The 18,711-nt window shown below is 41.0% G+C and overlaps 1 protein-coding gene across 6 annotated transcripts in view; it reads left to right on the top strand.

Annotated features, from left to right (window-relative positions):
* The window catches only part of LOC131228615 (protein FIP1-like), a 50,528-nt gene extending 32,277 nt beyond the window's left edge, over window positions 1–18,251 (top strand). For all 6 annotated transcript variants that reach the window (XM_058224389.1, XM_058224391.1, XM_058224392.1 and 3 more), the window contains 7 exons: window positions 3,270–3,366; window positions 12,952–13,036; window positions 13,809–13,871; window positions 14,457–14,516; window positions 16,385–16,477; window positions 17,059–17,121; window positions 17,885–18,251. In XM_058224389.1, coding sequence (XP_058080372.1) covers window positions 3,270–3,366; window positions 12,952–13,036; window positions 13,809–13,871; window positions 14,457–14,516; window positions 16,385–16,477; window positions 17,059–17,121; window positions 17,885–17,992 — 569 coding nt within the window. In that variant the 3' untranslated portion in view covers window positions 17,993–18,251. The remainder of the gene's footprint in view (window positions 1–3,269; window positions 3,367–12,951; window positions 13,037–13,808; window positions 13,872–14,456; window positions 14,517–16,384; window positions 16,478–17,058; window positions 17,122–17,884) is intronic.
* Window positions 18,252–18,711: the final 460 nt, after the last annotated feature.

Genomic DNA, 18,711 nt, shown 5'->3' with positions numbered 1-18,711 from the left:
AGTGATTTTTCCACGTGGAAGAGTAGATCACTATCATTGTTTATCAAGAAGTATGACTTCATCCTCACCTCTCAAGCCTGACTTGCCGACCAAATTTTCTAGAACGATTCAGAGGAAGAAACCAACAACCTTTGCATTTTAGTTGAAAATCTGTATCCAACTTTCAGTCTGTGAAAAGAACACTGCATCTCAATACGTGGCAGAGTGCCCATTGTGTTTTAAGTTAATTTAATTGACAGTTAACAAAATAGAAGTTTTTTTTTTCAATGAATTGAAAAGAAAATATCACTATCAATACAGAACTAATTCTGCAACATAGAAACAGATCATTCCTATCAATATGGAAACATAGAAACAATTTGTTTTCCTTAACTTCTTGTGGGGGTGTTCTCTTTTCTTATTTATTTATTTTGGGTGGAAAAACTTGTTAAGTTGTGGTAGAGTAACTTGTTGAATGATTCAATTTGTGTATTGGAAAGTGAAAGAAGTGTTGTAAACTTCCTTTTTCTTTTAATGAAGAATAAATGTTGTGCGCTCATGGTACACTTGATAATCATTCATAAGACATTTTACCCTTATATCATATTTATATAAGGAGGATGTAGGTCAGATGTGAAAGAACCATTCTCATGGTAATTACATTAAAGCTAATTTGTGATCTAAGATGTTCTTGTCATAAGTAGACCCCACTGATGTCATAGTGACCCTTCAAATATGAGTTCCAAACTTTGATGTACGAAGCTTCTACAGAGGTGCTGTTCCACTTCAAGCTTATGCTTCAGTTCAGGATCACTCTCATGCTCCTGCACCCATTCCTGTTCCCTTTCTTGATTGTGAGGTTCTTACACTTTCTAACTTTTTGAAACAAACTCTTTCAGAGGTATTCAAAAATGGTTACGTAACAACTGTTACATGCAGTAACGGTGGTAACTGCTACGGTTACTGGTTGTAATAGCCATTACAGAAAATTGATCTGTAATGGCCTGTAAATTCCCCGTAATGGTCTTGTAACAGCTGTAATGGTCCATTATGTGGCTGAAATAATTTTTTCCAAATTTTTTTTTTTCGTAAAGGCTGTTACGGCCACTGTCACTGTTACAGAATACCTTGCTCTTACCAACTCCTACACCCAAACCCTCCCACTTCCTCTCATGCTTTTTGCAACCAAAATTCCAAGAAATTTTCATTTAAGGCCCGTTTGATAAAACTTAATTTCCGCACTTACAAATCAAAATCCCAATTTTCGGTTAATCAGAGCAGTTCGCTAATCCACTGAATATTGGAATTTTCAGCGCCTACCACTGAAAATACGGGTGTTTTTTCAGCTACCCTCCATTCACAAGTTGAAGTCGAAAGTCCGTAAGTGGTGATGCATTAAAACTTTTTCCATTTTTTACCATAATATCTTTTTTTTATTTTATCTTATTTTTTAATGAAGAGTTTGCCCATGTTCTTCTCAAAAGGGGGTGTACACATTCCTCCCTCTTTCTCCCCCTCTCTCATCAAGAGGGGGAAGAATAGAGACATTTTCCCTTCTATGTTGCCATAACGAAAAAGAGAAAAAAAAAGATCTCTCTCTCTCTCTCTTGCTCTCTCTCTCTCTCTCTCTCTCTCTCTCTCTCTCTCTCTCTCTCTCTCTCCATTTCCAGTTGTTAGCAATGCACATCGTGGACGCAAAGGCATTGATTCCTGCAGATATGTGATTGGTTTACCCCTCTCTAGTGGTGGGGTGCACTAGGGTTTGTGTGATCTTCGCATTATTATGGAAGTGGGGCCATGGTTCAATGATCCAACCTGTTGGTTTGTTCAGTCCCACCGTGGTTGGCCCGACCATGGTCCAAAACTCACAATGTTTAGATGATTCCAACACTTTAATTGGTGTTTACAAATGAATGCTAAAAGAGAAAAAATCAGCAACGCCTGCTGTTAGGCGAGAAAAAGCCCATTTCTTAAATGGCCGAGATCATCCAATGACGGCAAAATTTTGTCTTGTGGCCAACCAATAGTTAAGCCCAAAGGATAGCCTCGCTTTGATCATCATGCACGCATGCCACAACCTGGAACCCTACCCATCCATAGGCTTACCCATCTAAAAATTTAGCCGTGGCAACAAATTGATGGCTAAAAACTTGTTTTCACTTGTTTCGTATACTATGGCCCACTGAATACAATGGCCTGATTTTTAGACCAAAGGATATAATTTGAAGCAAAGCTTGGACTTGCCATATGAGCATGTTAGCATATATGTGGATGGGTAGGACCCACACACGTGTGGGCTTCGCAAACTTCAATGTTGAAAATTGGAGGTAGCAGCAATGCTGACTGCTAATATCTAATTTATACATGTATGGAACCCAGGCCGTTCATCAATTGGGCCCTAGGTGATGGGGCCATACCAAAAAAAAAAGAAGAAGCACTGGCTGAATGATCCACTTATTGGAGTATTTCATGAATTGTAAATGGGCAGTTAAATAAAAGCTCGGTGAAACAGTCCACATTTAATGGGCAAGGGTCTATCCATCAGCGGCTATGATAATTGAATCAGCCTTATTTTTGGGGTATGCCTCATCAAAGATAGAGACCAACAAACGAGGCCAGGATCTTCTATCTATGGTAACCAAGACTTCTTGGGTTTTGTTTTTACAGGTGGGCCCATTAATTTCATGATCCATAATACTGTCAATGTGGGGTTCACTGGGGTCTTTTGTGGATAGACCACGCCTTTTCTCTTAGTAGTCGTCTAGTTTAAGGACATTAATTAAAGGGTTATGATTATTCTATTAAAAAAAAATATATAGTGCATAGTCCATCAAGCAAATGGTAGAGAGATGTAGTGATTGGGCATGAGTGTGCCAAATTTTGTGGCATAACAATAGCAGGTTTCGTCTCATACTCCAAAAAAGATTGAAATTGAGATGGAGGGGCAAACATGACAAATTGTCAATTTTCAAACATTTGTGGTTGTATTTACCTAACAATTTTTTGTGAAAAAAAAGTGCTTATTTTCAGATATCATGGCTTTTTTCAAACAAATCACCAAACAAATTTTCAGTAGTTAGAAGTACTAAAATTCAACACTTAAATTAATTTTCAGACCTTATTTTTCAGTTTACCAAACAGCACCTTAGTTTTGCAAGAAAAAAAAAAGTACTTAGTTTTAAGCTTTGTATATATATTGTAATGTGGCCAACTTTGTGTACATGATCAACGTAGTGTTTTTAACAAAGGTTCCCTCAATGTTTTTAGTACTGGTATCTTTGTGCTTGCAGGGTGTGTCCATCAGTATAATTCATTGGATCGTCAGCCTGATGTTTTGAAGTCCTTGTATTCTGCACTACAACCATCAAGTTCTTTGGAAGAGTTGAGGTAGAACTTATTTCTTTTCTACATGGTATGGGCAATGGAGTTTTGGAGCAAGGTATTCCGTATTGGAAACAGTGGCCGTAATGGTCACCACCATTACCGATACGGGTATCGGCTATAACGGGCCCGATACGGGGGCGTAACGACTGTTACAACCACCGTAATGGTTAAAAATTTTCTTTTGCCCCAAAAATTCTGAAAAAATATTTAGAAAATCAAGAATAATGTAAATATTCCAAAAATGTATTCATTTTTTGTTTTGAACATGTTTATGGTAGTGTAACGGTCCACTCTTTGGTGAGAGTGTTATATCGGGCTGTCTAGTGAATTTGTGAACATGATTATATATATCTAATGTTTATACATCACAATAAAGCATTAAAACTAGACATAAGAAAAATTGCATAAATACTACTTTTTCAATTTTTTGAAAAAAAAAGGCCATCGGAGCGTCTATTCACTCAAATCACTTCAATCCAGTGTTCGAAATATCGGTATCGCACAATGTATCGCACCCTTGGGATACAGATACGTATCGGTTATCGCACGGGATATATCGTTTGTATCGCATAGTTTATCGCACTTTTTGGAAAACATGGGGAAACATTAGCAAAATGGTTGAATTTTTTTATGAAACTTTGGGGATTATTTAAAAAGACCTTAATACACACTTTTAAATCATAAAATATCAAAAAAAAAAGTGCACATGATAAATTTCCTTTGTATAAGGTACCAAGTTATGCGTTATCTTATTAAACTAAGGTAAATATATTTAAATATGATGCATCCCATTTATAAATCCAAAGCTGCTAATTTTAAGGGTTTATACCAAAATTGAAGTAAATCCAAAGCTCAAGTGGACCATTACACAGGAAACAGTGTGGAATAATGATTTCCACCGTTGAAACCTTCCTAGGGTCCAAAGTAATTTTTATTTGTCATCCAACCTGTTCATAAGATGACAAAGACATGGATGAAGAGAAACGACAAACATCAGCTTGATCCAAAACTTCTTTGGCCTCCAAAAAATTTTCAATGGTAGAGGTCAATCAAAATGTTTCCTGTGGTGTGGTCCAGTTGAGATTTTAATTTGCTTCATTTTTGGTATCTAGCCATAAAATTATCTTTTAACATGGATTAGCGGAGTGGATAAAATAAAAAAATAACAGTGGACCCCACACAGTTTACTCAGTACGCTAGGGGTACTGAGTTACTCAGTACGCAATCCGCTTCCGTAGTACACGTTGTACAAACAGTTCAAAGCAGATCAGAGTTACATGGCCCCACCAATAATGTATTTATTATATCCACACCGTTCATCCATTTGGAGAGATCATTTTAGACCACGAATCCAAAAATGAGTGACATCCAACCCTCAATTGGACCACACCACAATTAGCAGTGAGGACAATGATTCTCACCGTTATAACATTCGTAGGGTCCACCATAATGTTTGTTTTCCATCCAATCTATTCATGAGGTCACAAAGCCCTTGATGAATAGGAAAAACAAATATCATACGATCCAAAACTTTTGTGACCCCAAAAGGTTTCAATGGTGGACGTTCAATATCCCGCTGCTTTTTTACAGTGTGGTCCACTTGATCTTTGGATCTGTCTTATTTTTCGGATAAAGCCTTATGAGGGGCTCGCCAAATGGACGAACGGTTTGGATATAATATATACCTCATGATGGGACCCACATAACTTGGTGACGTCAACACGTGGGTGACGTGCGATGCACCACCCGTCCGCTTCTTCTGTAAAAGGGCTCGAGACCCTTTTTTTTCGAAGCAGAGAGGGTTCCGGACGCCGGAACCCTAAAATCTCTCCCAAATCCCGACTATTTCAATGATTTCGGCGGATTTCGCGGCCAAATCTCTCCAAATCAGAGGCTTCGATTCAAATGGCCCATCAAACACAGCTTCCGATCAGGCGATCTTCTTTACAGGTACCGAAATCTACCATTAAAAGTTTTTCTTTTTTCTTTTCTTTTCTTTTTTCATTTTTTTCGGATAATGATGCTCTCCCAGGTGCGATATCGACGATAATATCGGCCGATATCAGAAGTTTTGGATTTTCGGTATCTTCCGGGGGTTGTCGGAGGAGTTTCGTCTCGCTAGGGCCCGATACCGATAATATCGGCCGATATATCGGCCGATAGTATCGATATTTCGAACACTGCTTCAATCTACGATTTTAATATTAAAAACCATAGTAAGTGTAGTCGAAATGTATTGTAAAATGATCTATGAGAGTTTTTGAAATGAGAAAAGTAAAAAAGGGGTGGATTTAAATAGAAAAAAAAAAGTGGCCATTTTTCGTCTGTTACGGGGGTAACGGTCGTTATGCCCCGTGAAGGCCTTTATGGTCCCAAAAAATCAACTGCCCTGTTTCACCCAAGTATCGTGTAACAGTCATGGCTGTTACCTATATGTATTGACCTTTACAGGCGTATCGTAACAGATACAGAACACCTTGTTTTGGAGGCTTGTTGTGTATCATTTCCTTTTTTTCTTCTTCTTCTTTAGATCTATCAAATTTTTTTTTTTTTTCCGAAAATAACGGGGATCTATTAAAGAAGAAAAGAAAGAAAAACAAACAACAAGCTCTGCCGAGATAGCAGGGCCACCAAGAAAGCAAAGAAAGCAAACTAAAAACAGAGCTAAGAGCCTAAGAAAAGAAAATTAAAACCCTTGAGAGAGGGAACATTGGTAGCCCATTCGATGACATAGTTTTTAGCCCGGGTCCCCGCAATGAAAGCCAAAGAATAGGAATTGTTGAAACATCTCTCATTTCTTTCTTTCCACACCGCCCACTAGATAACAACTAAAGCCATGCGCCATACCGAGGATCTACTTTTGCCCAACTTGAAACCGTGCCAGTAGTCTAACAAGAGACGAGCAGAAACCGAAACACACCCTTTGACGTTGAATCTAGACTGAAAGTCCTCCCGAATCTTGGTAACGAATGGACAGTGAACTAGGAGGTGATCAACAGTTTCCTCATTTCCCATACAGCAGAGACAGATGTTAGGGAGTTGCATGCCTTTTTCCTTCAAGTTATCGATCGTGAGGATCCTTTTTTTGATGAGAGCCAGACAAAACATGTGAATTTGGGTGGAATAGGGTATTTCCAGATAAAAGCAGAGGCTCGGGATTCAGGAGAGGGAGGGGTTAGCAGCGCATAAAGGGATTTAGCGGAAAATCTGCCAGACTTATCGTTATTCCAGATTATCCTATCCGATTCCGTCTGGTTGGTAGAAGCAGTGGACAGAAGTTCGAGAAGGTTGGCATACTCGTTTATCTCCCAATCGTGAAGGTCCCTGCGACAAGGGATGCTCCAAACAATGCTTGAATCAGAAACTGAATAGAAGTCGGCGATAGGATTGTCCTTGTGGACGGTGAGGCGATAGATGGCCGGAAATATGTTCTTGAGGCTTAAGTCCCCTAGCTAACAGTCTTCCCAAAAGCGGATGGAATTACCCCTCCCCAATGCAAAACCCAAGTTGTTGAGAACAAGGTATTTAGAACGCAGAATGCCTCTCCAAATGTGAGAAGCCTTGTAAACTGAAGAATCCTTCGTCCACCAACCCCTCGGCGAGGTCCCATATTTGCCTTTAGTCACGCTGCACCATAATGCGTCTGGTTCCGAGCCCAGTCTCCATGTCCATTTCCCCAAAAGAGATCTGTTCATGATCCTCAGACATTTGATGCTCGCACCTCCTTGGAAATGGCTGCAGACCTCCTTCCAGTCTAAGAGGTGAAACTTCTTCTGATTTTCTTTCCCACACCATAGAAAGTTTCTTCTCAGATTGTCGATTTGGCGAAGAACCGAATGAGGGCAATTGAAGAGAGACATAAAATATAGCGGGATGTTGGATAAGACAACTTTTATGAGGGTGAGTTTGCCCCACATGGATAGGAATCTACATTTCCATCTGGCCAGTGATTTGTGGAATTTATCCACAACCTTGTCCCACATAGATAGTGGGGGAGGGCCATAAGCGAGAGGAAGCCTGACAAACGATGTTAGGAACTGAGCAAAAGAGCACCCGATGGAGATTGTGTACGTCTGAAGCTCCTGGTCCAATAGATTCACCCCAAAGATTTTGGATTTGTCCATATTTACTCTCTACCCGGAAACTGCTTCGAAACATCTTAGAGTTGTGTGGAGATTGGAGATGGCTTCCTCCTTAGCTTCAATCATAATGAGGGTGTAATCTGCGAATTGGATATGGGAGATCGGCGTAGGGACTCCGGGCATTGATATGCCGCTGAAGAGGGCAGCATGCTGGCCTTTTGGCAACATCTGAGAGAGAGCCTCACCAATGAGGAGAAAGAGAAGAGGGGAGAGAGGATCCCCCTGCCGCAAGCCTCTAGAAGAAGGGAAGAAGCCCTTCGGGACGCCATTGAGAAGGATGGAGAAGTGGGCCGATTCGATACAAGATTTAATCCAAGACCTCCACTTGGTACCAAACCCCATACGAACCATCAGATACTGTAAAAACCCCCAATCGACGTGGTCATAAGCTTTCTCGATGTCAAGTTTGCAAAATAGGCTTTTTTTTTTTTTTTTCTTGAAGTGTGGCAGGTGTGGAGAGCTTTGTTAGCGATTAAGGCTCCATCAATGATCTGTCTGTCCTGTATAAACGCGTTCTGATATTTAGAAATCAATTTTCCTATCACCGCCGATAATCTGATAGCCAGGATTTTGGCCAGGATTTTGTACAGGCTGCCAATCAAGCTAATGGGTCTAAATTCTGAGAAGGAGTTAGCTCCAGCTACTTTAGGAATGAGGGCAATAAACGAAGCTCCAATACCCTTCGAAAGCTTACCTCTTGAGTGGAATTCATGAAGAAAAGTCATGACGTTTGGCCGCACCGTATCCCAGAAACATTGGAAGAAACTGATGGGCAAGCCATCAGGACCCGACGATTTGTCTCCTTCCATGGCATCAATTGCCGATTTAGCTTCCAATTCTAAAAACGCCACTTCCAAAATATCAGCTTCGGATTTCTGCAGTGAGAAGAAAGGAATCTTGTCCAGGCGAGGTCTATTCCAACCCTCAGAAGAGAGGCTGGATCTGAAATGGTCCACGGCCATTTGCGAAATCTCATCAGGGTCGTCAATTTGGGTACCATCTTTGGATATGCTGAGAATGGTCTTCGCCCGAGTCTTCATGTTGGCGATGGAATGGAAGTATTGAGTGTTTTTATCTCCTTCCGATATCCATCTCGATCTCGATTTCAGCCTCCAAGTAATTTCATCTTCAAGAGATCTGTACGTCAGAGATTGGATAATCTGAATTCGTCTAGAAAGGAAGTCCGTCAAAAGGTCAGAGTCAACAGCGTTAGAGTCCATGTCATGCAATTCAGCGAAAAGAGCTTCCGTCTCCATTTCTCGTTGTCGAAGTTCAGATATCTTCCAATCTTTTATTTTCTCCTTAATGAGTCTCAGTTTACAGATCAGCCTGTGAGCGGTAAAGCCTTCGAATTGGGAGGAATTCCACCAATCAACGATATTTTCCTTGAAACCTTGAATACGGAGCCAGGCCGAGTTGAATTTGAATGGTTTGGGGCCCCAGTTGACCTCGGACTCGGAAAGAGGGATAGGGCAGTGGTTAGAAGTCGTTTGAGGGAGGGCGATCTGATTAACAACGGGGAAGAATTCAATCCAGTTCGAGGATAAAAGGAACCTGTCGAGCCTAGATTCAATTTGCGATTTGTGGCCGTTGGACCAGGTATATTTAGCGCTTTCAAGAGGGAGGTCCATGAGCTGTTGGTCCTAAATCCAATCAGAGAAGGAGTGCATGGCAGAAGTGGGTCTCCTTTTGCGGGAATGCTCCTCCTCGAACGTGACGAAATTGAAGTCGCTTGCAAAGCAGCATGGGCCTGAAAAGGACTGTCTCATGACAGTCAGTTCATCCCAGAACTTTTGCCTTAAGGAATCATCGTTAGGGCTGTAAACAGATATAATACAAAGAGATAAGTTAGAATTCTTGTCTTTGAGAATGGCTGCTTTCGAAAAGGATCCCGTCAAAGATAATTGTAATTCCCACTTCGAAGACTTCCATGTGATGAGGATACCACCTGAAGACCCGTTCGTGTCTAAAGACACGAACTACCCGTCTGAAATACCCCAGATCGTAGAAAGCAGTGACCCAGTGAAGGAAAGGACTTTGGTTTCTTGAAGACAAATGACCTCTGGATTTTTACGCCTAATGGATCTTTTAATAAGGCTCCTCTTCTGCTTGGAGCCGATTCCCCTGCCATTCTAGGAGAGAATGATCATTGGGGAACTGAGCTGCCCCAATGTCCCTTGCGGCCGCGTCTTGTAGAAGTCGACGAAGCTGAAGCCGGAGACGGATGGAGCCTAAGGAGTTCTCTATTACTCGTCGTTCGAGAAACTTGCTTGACCGGCGTCTTTGGCGGGGGAAGGGGTCTTCCCCTGTTCTTGATGAAGTGAAAGAGTTTGGTGTAGTCTTTAGCCTTGTTCCCAAACGATAAGCCCAGAGAGCGTCCCACACAACCTACCGCATCTCTAATCCATCTTTTGTTTCTAATTTCTTCAAAAATATCTTCTTTACTTTTGCCGTCCGAGTGATCCTCCGAGTTGAGAGCTTGAACGCGCGGAGGGATGTCTTTACACATCTGCAGAGGTTCTGCCATGATCACTTCGCGGGAGAAGTCCTCCTGAAATAACGTGAGGGGACCCAGGTCCGACCAGTCCCTGGTTCGGGTATCTGAGATCGTGGGGGCTGAGGGGACGGGGGACGCAGAGTGAGCATCAGAGGATATGTGTTTTGACATATCCCCTATTAGGGTATCAGCGACTAGATCAGAGTGGGACGGGTTCGGGTAATAAGTGAGAGGGAGCGGGTTCGGGGGTTGATCGGTTTCGGGTGGGTGATCGGGTCCAATGTTCTGGTGCGGGGGGTTGTTATGGATGGGATGTTGGGGGACAGATTCGGGTATGATAATGGATCCCCACTTAGAGGTGGGAATCCGGATCCGGGTAGGGAGAGGACCCAAGAGGACCGAGGTTAAATCGATTAGAGATGTCAGCTTAGGGGAAAAATCTTGATCGTCCATTTGGATGGATCGCCTTCCGTCGATTTTATCTGTAAGAGACACGTGTCGGTACGCTGTGGGGGAGGAGTCGTCTTCAAACGTACAACATTGATTGTGTTGCAGGGGGCAGCCACGTGTCGTGCTGGATGTCGAACGTTGATGGGAAACGATCGCGATCAGAGTGGGGGGTGCTTTATCAAGAACACGTGGCTCGATCTCCGTCGACCTCGATGTCTCCTCGCCGTAGTCAGGGATTTCTTATGCCAGACGATTTACGAAGGCTATTGAGGAGTTGCCACGTACACCCTCCGAATGACGACCTCTGGCGGGATTTGAAAAGGTTGTAGGAGCGCAGGTGCCCTGGTTGTTCGGTAGTCCGGCGGAGGACGAGGATGTTGCACCTTCTTCTCCCTATCTCTGGTGCAGCTGCGACTGCATATAATTTGTGGATTCTCTAGCGTTCCACACGTCTCCCCATCTGGGTTGGAATGCTTTGGATTGTTCCTTCTGCACCGGAAGCAAGATAGTCCTGTTATCAACCTTAACTCGGAGATGATTCGGAAGAGGGGATCCTTTCGGTCTTCTCACCCGGGCTTTGATAATGCCAAGTTCCACCCCCATCTTCGTTTTAGAGTCGATTTCGAGGATGAACTCGAGACGGGAAACTGCTTTGATAATGAAATCATCGGACCGGCATTTCATTGGGACATCCCAGATATGCAGCTAGATGTTCTCTTTGCCGTAAATGGAAAATTCTTCCCAATCTATGATCTTAATGACCGGACCCGACGCATGCAAATGGCCCGCCATTTTAAGCATTTCAGGGTTTAAACCTGGACAAACCCTGATCCACAGAGCGTTGTAGCCAAAGGGTTTGATGTCGGAATTCCCATACTGAAAACCAGTACAATCTCTAATCCATTCCCTAATTGCCAGAATAGTAGCGTCGTCGGTCGTTATGATCACAACAGTTTTGACCAGGTCGCTGCGGTTTTTCTCAAATGTCTGGTAGCAATGTGCCGGCTGGTTCCTTGGTCGGGGTAAAGGAAGGTTAATGTCGTGCTTGCAGCCGGTCATCAAACTTTTAGGCAATCATAAGATTATCAGTTTCAAATGGTGAAAAGGCATTGGTAGAATTGACCCCAAACAGCTGGGAAAAGGCTACAGTGATGATGGAACAACTATGATGCTAGTTATGGAAGAAGTGTACCTTTTTTCTTTCAATTATTGTGCCATTTTAGAATAAGATGCAAGGACTAGTAGGACCTAGTGTTTTAACTATCGATGATATCAGCCGATATATCCCACAATATATCTTGTATTCCACTTGTGCAATACGAAACACACAAGTAGTGGGATATATCCCACATGTTCAATCTGATGAGCATTTTCAACTTTCGATCCTTTTTTCTTCTATAAATCATGTTAAATTGATGTCAAATTGTTGCAAATCCATGATTTTTCATGCAAATGGATTGGGAGCTTCGATTTTAAGATTCGGAGGAGATGGGCCGAGTTGCGGAAATTTAAAAAAAAAAATAAATCAATTTCTCGCAAATCGGTTGCAATCTTTGTGTCCAAACATAAAATCAAACTTGTATGTAACCTAATCTAGTGATTCTTCTTTTGCTTTTGAATGTATTGCTTGTGTTTCCATACGTCTTCTTACATTTATAAATTATATGAATCGACTTTGAATATACTTGCTTCAATTCCATTAGACAACACATAGATTAGGACCCTATACAAAGAAAACCTATTATGTGCACTTGTTTTTCGTAATGTTTTTATTTATAAGTGTGTATTGATGTCTTTTTTAACAATCATTGAAGTTTCATTGAAAAATTCGACCGATTTCCCAATGTTTCCCCATGTTTCAAACAACAACGAAACATTACGCAATGCAACCGATCTATCCCATGTGATAACTGATATGTATCCATATCCCAAGGGTGCGATACCGATATTTTGAACACTGGTAGGACCTGGGTAACATCATTACAACCATATCTCCATTCTCTATTTTGACGTTATTTGATTGGTACTACTTATACGCAGCTTAATTCAAGAAGTTAAATCACTTTAAAGTTGAAAGACTTTCGGAGTTAAAGCAAAAGTGACCTTAAAGTTGAAACATTTTCAGAGTTAAACGTAAGTTGAGAGTAGAGACAGAGCAAAAAGCTCAGTGTTTCTGCCGTTATCTCTGGTATTGTGTCATTGTTCAAGTGATTTGTTGTATGAAAAGTTTGGATTAGAGTAAGGAACTCTGTTTCACTTCATCTCCACTCCCATTAAGATTTTGAAACTCATCGGAAGAGATCTCTCTTGGTATTTGCCCTACCATTACTGCAGTGTTATTATTATTATTATTATAAATGATGTTGATGCTGCTGCGAAAATGGAATGCTTTTATATTTTAAGAATGAGACAACATAGATCCCCAATATTCTTCACAGTTTACCTAGATGGTGCACTCAACACTTTGCACCATACTGAGAGGGCTGTTCGGTTTGGCAGGTATCATGATGGGGGCCGTCTTTCTGATCAGCAAATGGCCTTGTTGCAATATCAGCGGGAAAACCTTCACTATTTGAACGAGGAGGTATTTGATGCTTCTTTAGTACTGTATTGACTGTAGTCACATGATGCCGCATCTCTTGGTCATATGATGAATTTTCTAGCTGATGCTTGTTGGATTGGTTAATTGGAAAGTGGCCAGTACTGGGCTATGCCTATGCTTCCTATGGGTCAGATCGGGGCAGATATCAGTCTACTCACATCCAGACTTGATTAAAAGAATCATTGAATACTGTCAGGTTTAATAGTACCATTCATGGGCACCGGATCTGTATCCAATCGGATTCGAGTACCCAAGTGAATACTCAGATCCAAGCTAAAGTCCTAATCCAGCCTGGATTGATCCAAATCAGGTCTAGGATGAGGTTTGGATCCAGATACGGATTGTACCTGAAACATGCATGTTTATGTAAGCGGCATCCATATTTACAAGTCTACCTCTCACCAATCTTTATTACTGAGGATATTATATAATGCATACTAGTCTAAGTAAGGGTAAAGCCGTAAAAGCATACATAAGTAACATGACTGATACCAGATGTGGTACCTGACTCAACCGATCTTTAATGGGGCTCCTGATCATTAGACCTGAACCCAACCACTAAAAATGGATCCAGATCTGATAAAATTGGATTGAATAGTTTGGGTATCTTTGGATCCTGGCACCCATTGATAGCCATAGCCATGTCAATTGAGTGACCAATTCATAACATCTGACAGTCTCATCTGCTGGTGTAAGTGAACTTGATAGTTGATACAACTCATTTGTTTATTCCAAACTATGCTTCTTAGTGCAGATTCTTCGGTTACAAGAATGCTTGAGCAAATATGAACGGTCCGATGATGGAAGCACACCTCAGGTACTGGCCATAGTATTATTCCCCACACCACTTCTCTACAAGTTAAATTCTTTTCATACGGATAGACATGCGAAACTCACAAGGCCCCAGAAAAAAGACAAGGATCCCACATGAACCTTTAACCCACTCCCATCTCCCAGAATATCAGTCATATGGAGCACCTCAAAAATCCTGTCTCGGCAAAGCCCAACCATCAATCAAAGCCAAATTATTCTTTTTAACGAATTAAGCAATGAGACTTTTCACTCAGAGATTCTTCTATTCCTTACACAATCCTCACGGAATCCCAAAAAGCATCGTTTTCCACAGGGTCTCTTTTCTACAGTTGGCTGCCCTACAGTGCTGATCCAACACCAAATTTCCAATAGAATTGTTGAACACCCAAGAGGTTCCAAAGTGATCATGGAAAAAAATCCCTCACCTCTCTCGCCACTCAACAGTGGATGAGAAGGTGGTCTTTACCAAATATGTGCTTCGTATACAGGTGGAAATGGAATGGCTTTTCCTCTTCACAAATTATGTTATAATGAAGATTAAATGAAAACTGGATTAAAATGATAAGCACTTGTTGCATGACTTCTGCAGGTCGATCTTGCCCATCTGTTAGCAGCTCGTGATCAAGAACTGCGGGCATTATCTGCTGAGGTAATACTCTTTCAGCCATCTGAGTTGTTGCACTTGCCGCACAAAATTACAGGAAAATTGCGGACAAAGTAACAATAAACTGCACTTGAGATATAAAGAGAACTAGCTAAAATTATATTTATTAGAATGTATCATTGGTTTTGGGTACTTGTGCAACTAGAATTTAAAAGTAGAAAAAGATTAAAGTACCAGATTTGATCATCAAATAACCACCTAGTGGCCAGAACAGTCATACATAGTTTCCTCTGTGTACGGCCTGTGGCAATATTAATAAACAGTCATACATGGTTTCCTTTTTGAGTGGCACTATCTTTCCTAATTCGCATACAATCTGGACTTTCTAACCATGTGAAAGAACTCAAGAAAAAAAAGTAAATAAACTACCAATACAACTAGAAATCAAAACAAACGATGTGTATGAGAACTAGGGCTGTATGCACAGCCATACGGTTGTGTAAACTTGCTTTTTTTGGGTCACATGTATGTACGCAGTTAGTACTAAAGCATAGAGTTGTATTTCTCCTGTTTATGTACAACTGTATGTACAATTGCAAACTGACCTAATGTGGACTCCTGCCGCAGCTGTGTACAGTTGTGTAAACATGCTATTTTCTGGTCACACGCATGTAAACAACTAGCAACTAACGCATATATTTGTATTTTCTGTATTCTAACACATATAGTTGTATTTTCTGCCATCTATGTACAACTGTATGTACGAAATGATCTAATGGGGATTCCTGCCTCAGTTTGGGCCCATTTCGGGTCTCCTCTTGTGCGCACGCGATTTGAAAAGGATAGGGTGTCAGGGTCTTCTAAGCTCCAAGTTCTCAGGTTGTTGGTACTGAGAGTATGATTAGAACTCATAAATAAAATAATTCTAAAACAATGTTTTAAAAGCCAGTGGACCCCGGCACATTTTGGTGGATGGTTAGTTCAATACTGATCCAACTACTGGTCTGTCCGTTTCCACTTCTCACCCCCTTTGGCATCATAAATGATTTGATTTGAAATTGTTTATTTTTATTTTTTATTTTTTTTGAAGAGTGAGCGATTTAATTTTTCTGAGAAGCTGCAAAATAAGAACCCGACATTCACCACTAAAATCATCCCAATAGGAACCAGATCCACAGAAAGATTGTGGATACAGACCCTTTACAATCCAAACATAGAAACCACAGAATCTACATTTACATCTTGATTACCATCCACACACTCTAAGACCTCCCTCTCAGATTCCCCTACTATTTGTTCCCATGGCCTTTGTTTATTGAGGAAGCATTTCCAATTTCGTTCCTGGTACTCCACAACTGCTAACAAAATCCGCCGGGCATCATAAATGATTTGATTAAAAACAAATTTAGAAAAAGAAAACCAAATATTCTCCCGTAGAAGGACATCGGATTTCCTTATTGCAGAAGTGACCAAATCATTTGAATCAGTTCTACTAAAACCGCCCCACCTGGATGGTTCTCTCCCAGTGGACTGGATGGTCTGAACAGCTTTCTCCCTAAAATGGGTTTATATGTACCCCAGCGATTTTGGTTTATGGTTCAGGTCCGGCCTGGGTTTTAAAACACTGCTATGATTCTTTGCCAACATGCCACTGTTAAATTTATATTTTAAAAAGAATTGTTATCTGGGATTGTGGCCTTGCTGGTAATTTATGCGTCGAGTCCAAAACCTGGAATGTCCCGAGTTCAAATCTGTTGCAAGTGGAGGCAGTGTGGAAGGGATTGATTGGAAATTATAATGATCATGTTTGTATATTTCACCGAATATATTGCTTTTACCAAGGAGTGTAGCAGCTTAAATTGGCATTATTTATTTCAGTATGCACATGCCAACGTGGAAATTGGTCAATGCAGATGAATCAAATGCAATCAGAGCTACGCCTTGCCCGCAATTTGATTGCAGAGCGAGACTCTGAGGTTCAGAGCATCCGCATAACCAATAATCAGGTATTCTTGGTATTCTGACTGCTATCTTGTTTAGGGTTGTTTCATCTATTTGAATCTTTGCATCTTTTGAATATTTATTTATTTTGGGTATTTTCTTGCTCCTCTTTCTTTCTTGGCCGTAATTATTTGAAACCTGCTATACTCTACTTGTGGGATAGGGTTCCAAATTCTATTTCACTGACACGTAACAATGTGCCACCTGTGTGGGATCAGGACTTTTCTTTTTGTGGATCCCACCCCGCATGTACTGTGGCGCAGAAGTCAGGCTGCTGGTCCAGCCATCAGGCAGACGATGTCAAATCTGGAACAGTGGTTGACTTCTTTGATGGGCTGGCCAATTGGTTGACCAGACTGGACTGGCCTGATTTTGGGTTCATGGCATACACACTGGTCCTACCAGGTGAACAGCCTGGATCTCATGCACTCATAGACACCATGATTTGAAATAGCAATTTTGCGAGGTGCCCGGACATTTCTCTTGTTATTTTTTCTGGTTTTCCTGACTGGCATTATTCTCTCCCTTGACTGCATTTTGCTAGTTATCTTCAGATATTTACAGTTTTGATTAAATTGGTGAACAGTATGTTGAAGAGAATGAAAGACTAAGAGCTATACTGGGCGAATGGAGTGCTCGAGCAGCAAAGGTACAAACATTTATCCCATTCCCTCCTGCATTCATCGTAATTCAAAGTGGAGTGTTATTTGATACTCCGGCAGACTGATGAATGATACACCGGCACTTGCATTCCACAGGGGTCATATATTTAACCAAACATTAACTGTCCAAATCATGGAATTCACCGTAGATAGGGTATAAACATAAGACAATATTTACATGATTAATTTTGTTCTACAATTTATGGAATTTTGTTTTTTGAATTCATAGTATTGATTGCAAATTATTCCATAACGGTAATGGTAGCCGTAACGGCCTATTCTTTCTTTATTGACCAAAAAAAAAAAAACCTGAAAAACTTAAAAATGTTTTGTAAGAGACCGTTATGGCTTTTATGGGGGCCTTAACTGCGGTTATGGGTCATTTTTCTATAACGGCCATTACGACCCCATAATGTGTAACAGTTGCCACCCTTACATAAAGGCCACCTTTACATAACAGCTTTTATGGCCCCATGACTGCCGTTGCGGCACACCATGATTGATTGGTTTTGATGTGAATCCTCCATTAGATATGAAGTAATTGACCTTTTAATGCATAATAGTAGTATGATTATTATTTTAAATAATCTAAAGTTAGGCCCATTATATAGACAGTTTAATTTAAGTCACACATGGCATGCATACAATTTGCAAGTACATGCATATCAATATATCATCCACACTGCCAAAGTCGTCTAATTCAAAACCCTTTCACCCGAACTCTTACATGTCTTTCATGAACGTGGTCAGCTCGAACGTGCATTGGAGGCCGAGCGGCTATTAAACATGGAATTACAGAAGAAGATATCAAAGCTAAGAAACCATCCGACAGAATCATCCGAACAGCATGGAGATTGATCTCCTGTCGGGTTTGAATACTGTACATGTGTATAGCTCCCCTTTCTTTCTTTGGGTTGAAAAAGGCTAGTGCACCTTACTGGTTGTGGATTGAATTCTCTATTGTATAAAGCACTCGATGTCAGTGTTGATGTTGTACTAGGGGTGGGCCTGTGGAACAACGGCTAGGATTCAAGGGTTGAGACTCTGATCCAGACTTCTGTACAAAGCCAAAAACAAAAAAACAAAACAAAAGAAAAAGAATATCTGAAATGCGTTACGACTGCAGTTGATTTGATGCTGATGGAAAGTTGGAGTTAGTGGGAGTTAGTTGATGTGCCAGCTGAGTATGATGGTTCATCTGTACGTGAACAATGTTCCTCAATCCAAACCATCCAAATTGTGAACCCCATTTTAGGTTATTTAGGCAAGAACTACACTGAAAGGATGATCCTGGCGGTAGATCACTGGCTTTCAAATTGATGGTTAAAATTATCATAATTGATGGCCCAAATTCAACAAAAAAAAAAGTGCATTGGAGTTCACAGCCGCTGATCAATCTGATGTTGGGCATGTGCCCATCTAGAGCGGGAGCCTTGATTTGGATGGTTTTAGATTGAGTTGCAAGTAGGCTAGGTGCACCATGGCTTCGCTCATGTCGTGCTCTACCAGTGCATGAATGTTTTTATCATACAGTTGATCATTTCTTGGGTGATTGTTGGACTACTGCTGTTTCATTT

This window comes from Magnolia sinica, chromosome 16, assembly GCF_029962835.1.
Source record: "Magnolia sinica isolate HGM2019 chromosome 16, MsV1, whole genome shotgun sequence".
Classification (NCBI taxonomy): domain Eukaryota; kingdom Viridiplantae; phylum Streptophyta; class Magnoliopsida; order Magnoliales; family Magnoliaceae; genus Magnolia; species Magnolia sinica.
Note: the sequence above shows the minus strand (reverse complement) of the source record. Positions and strands in the feature narration are given on the sequence as shown.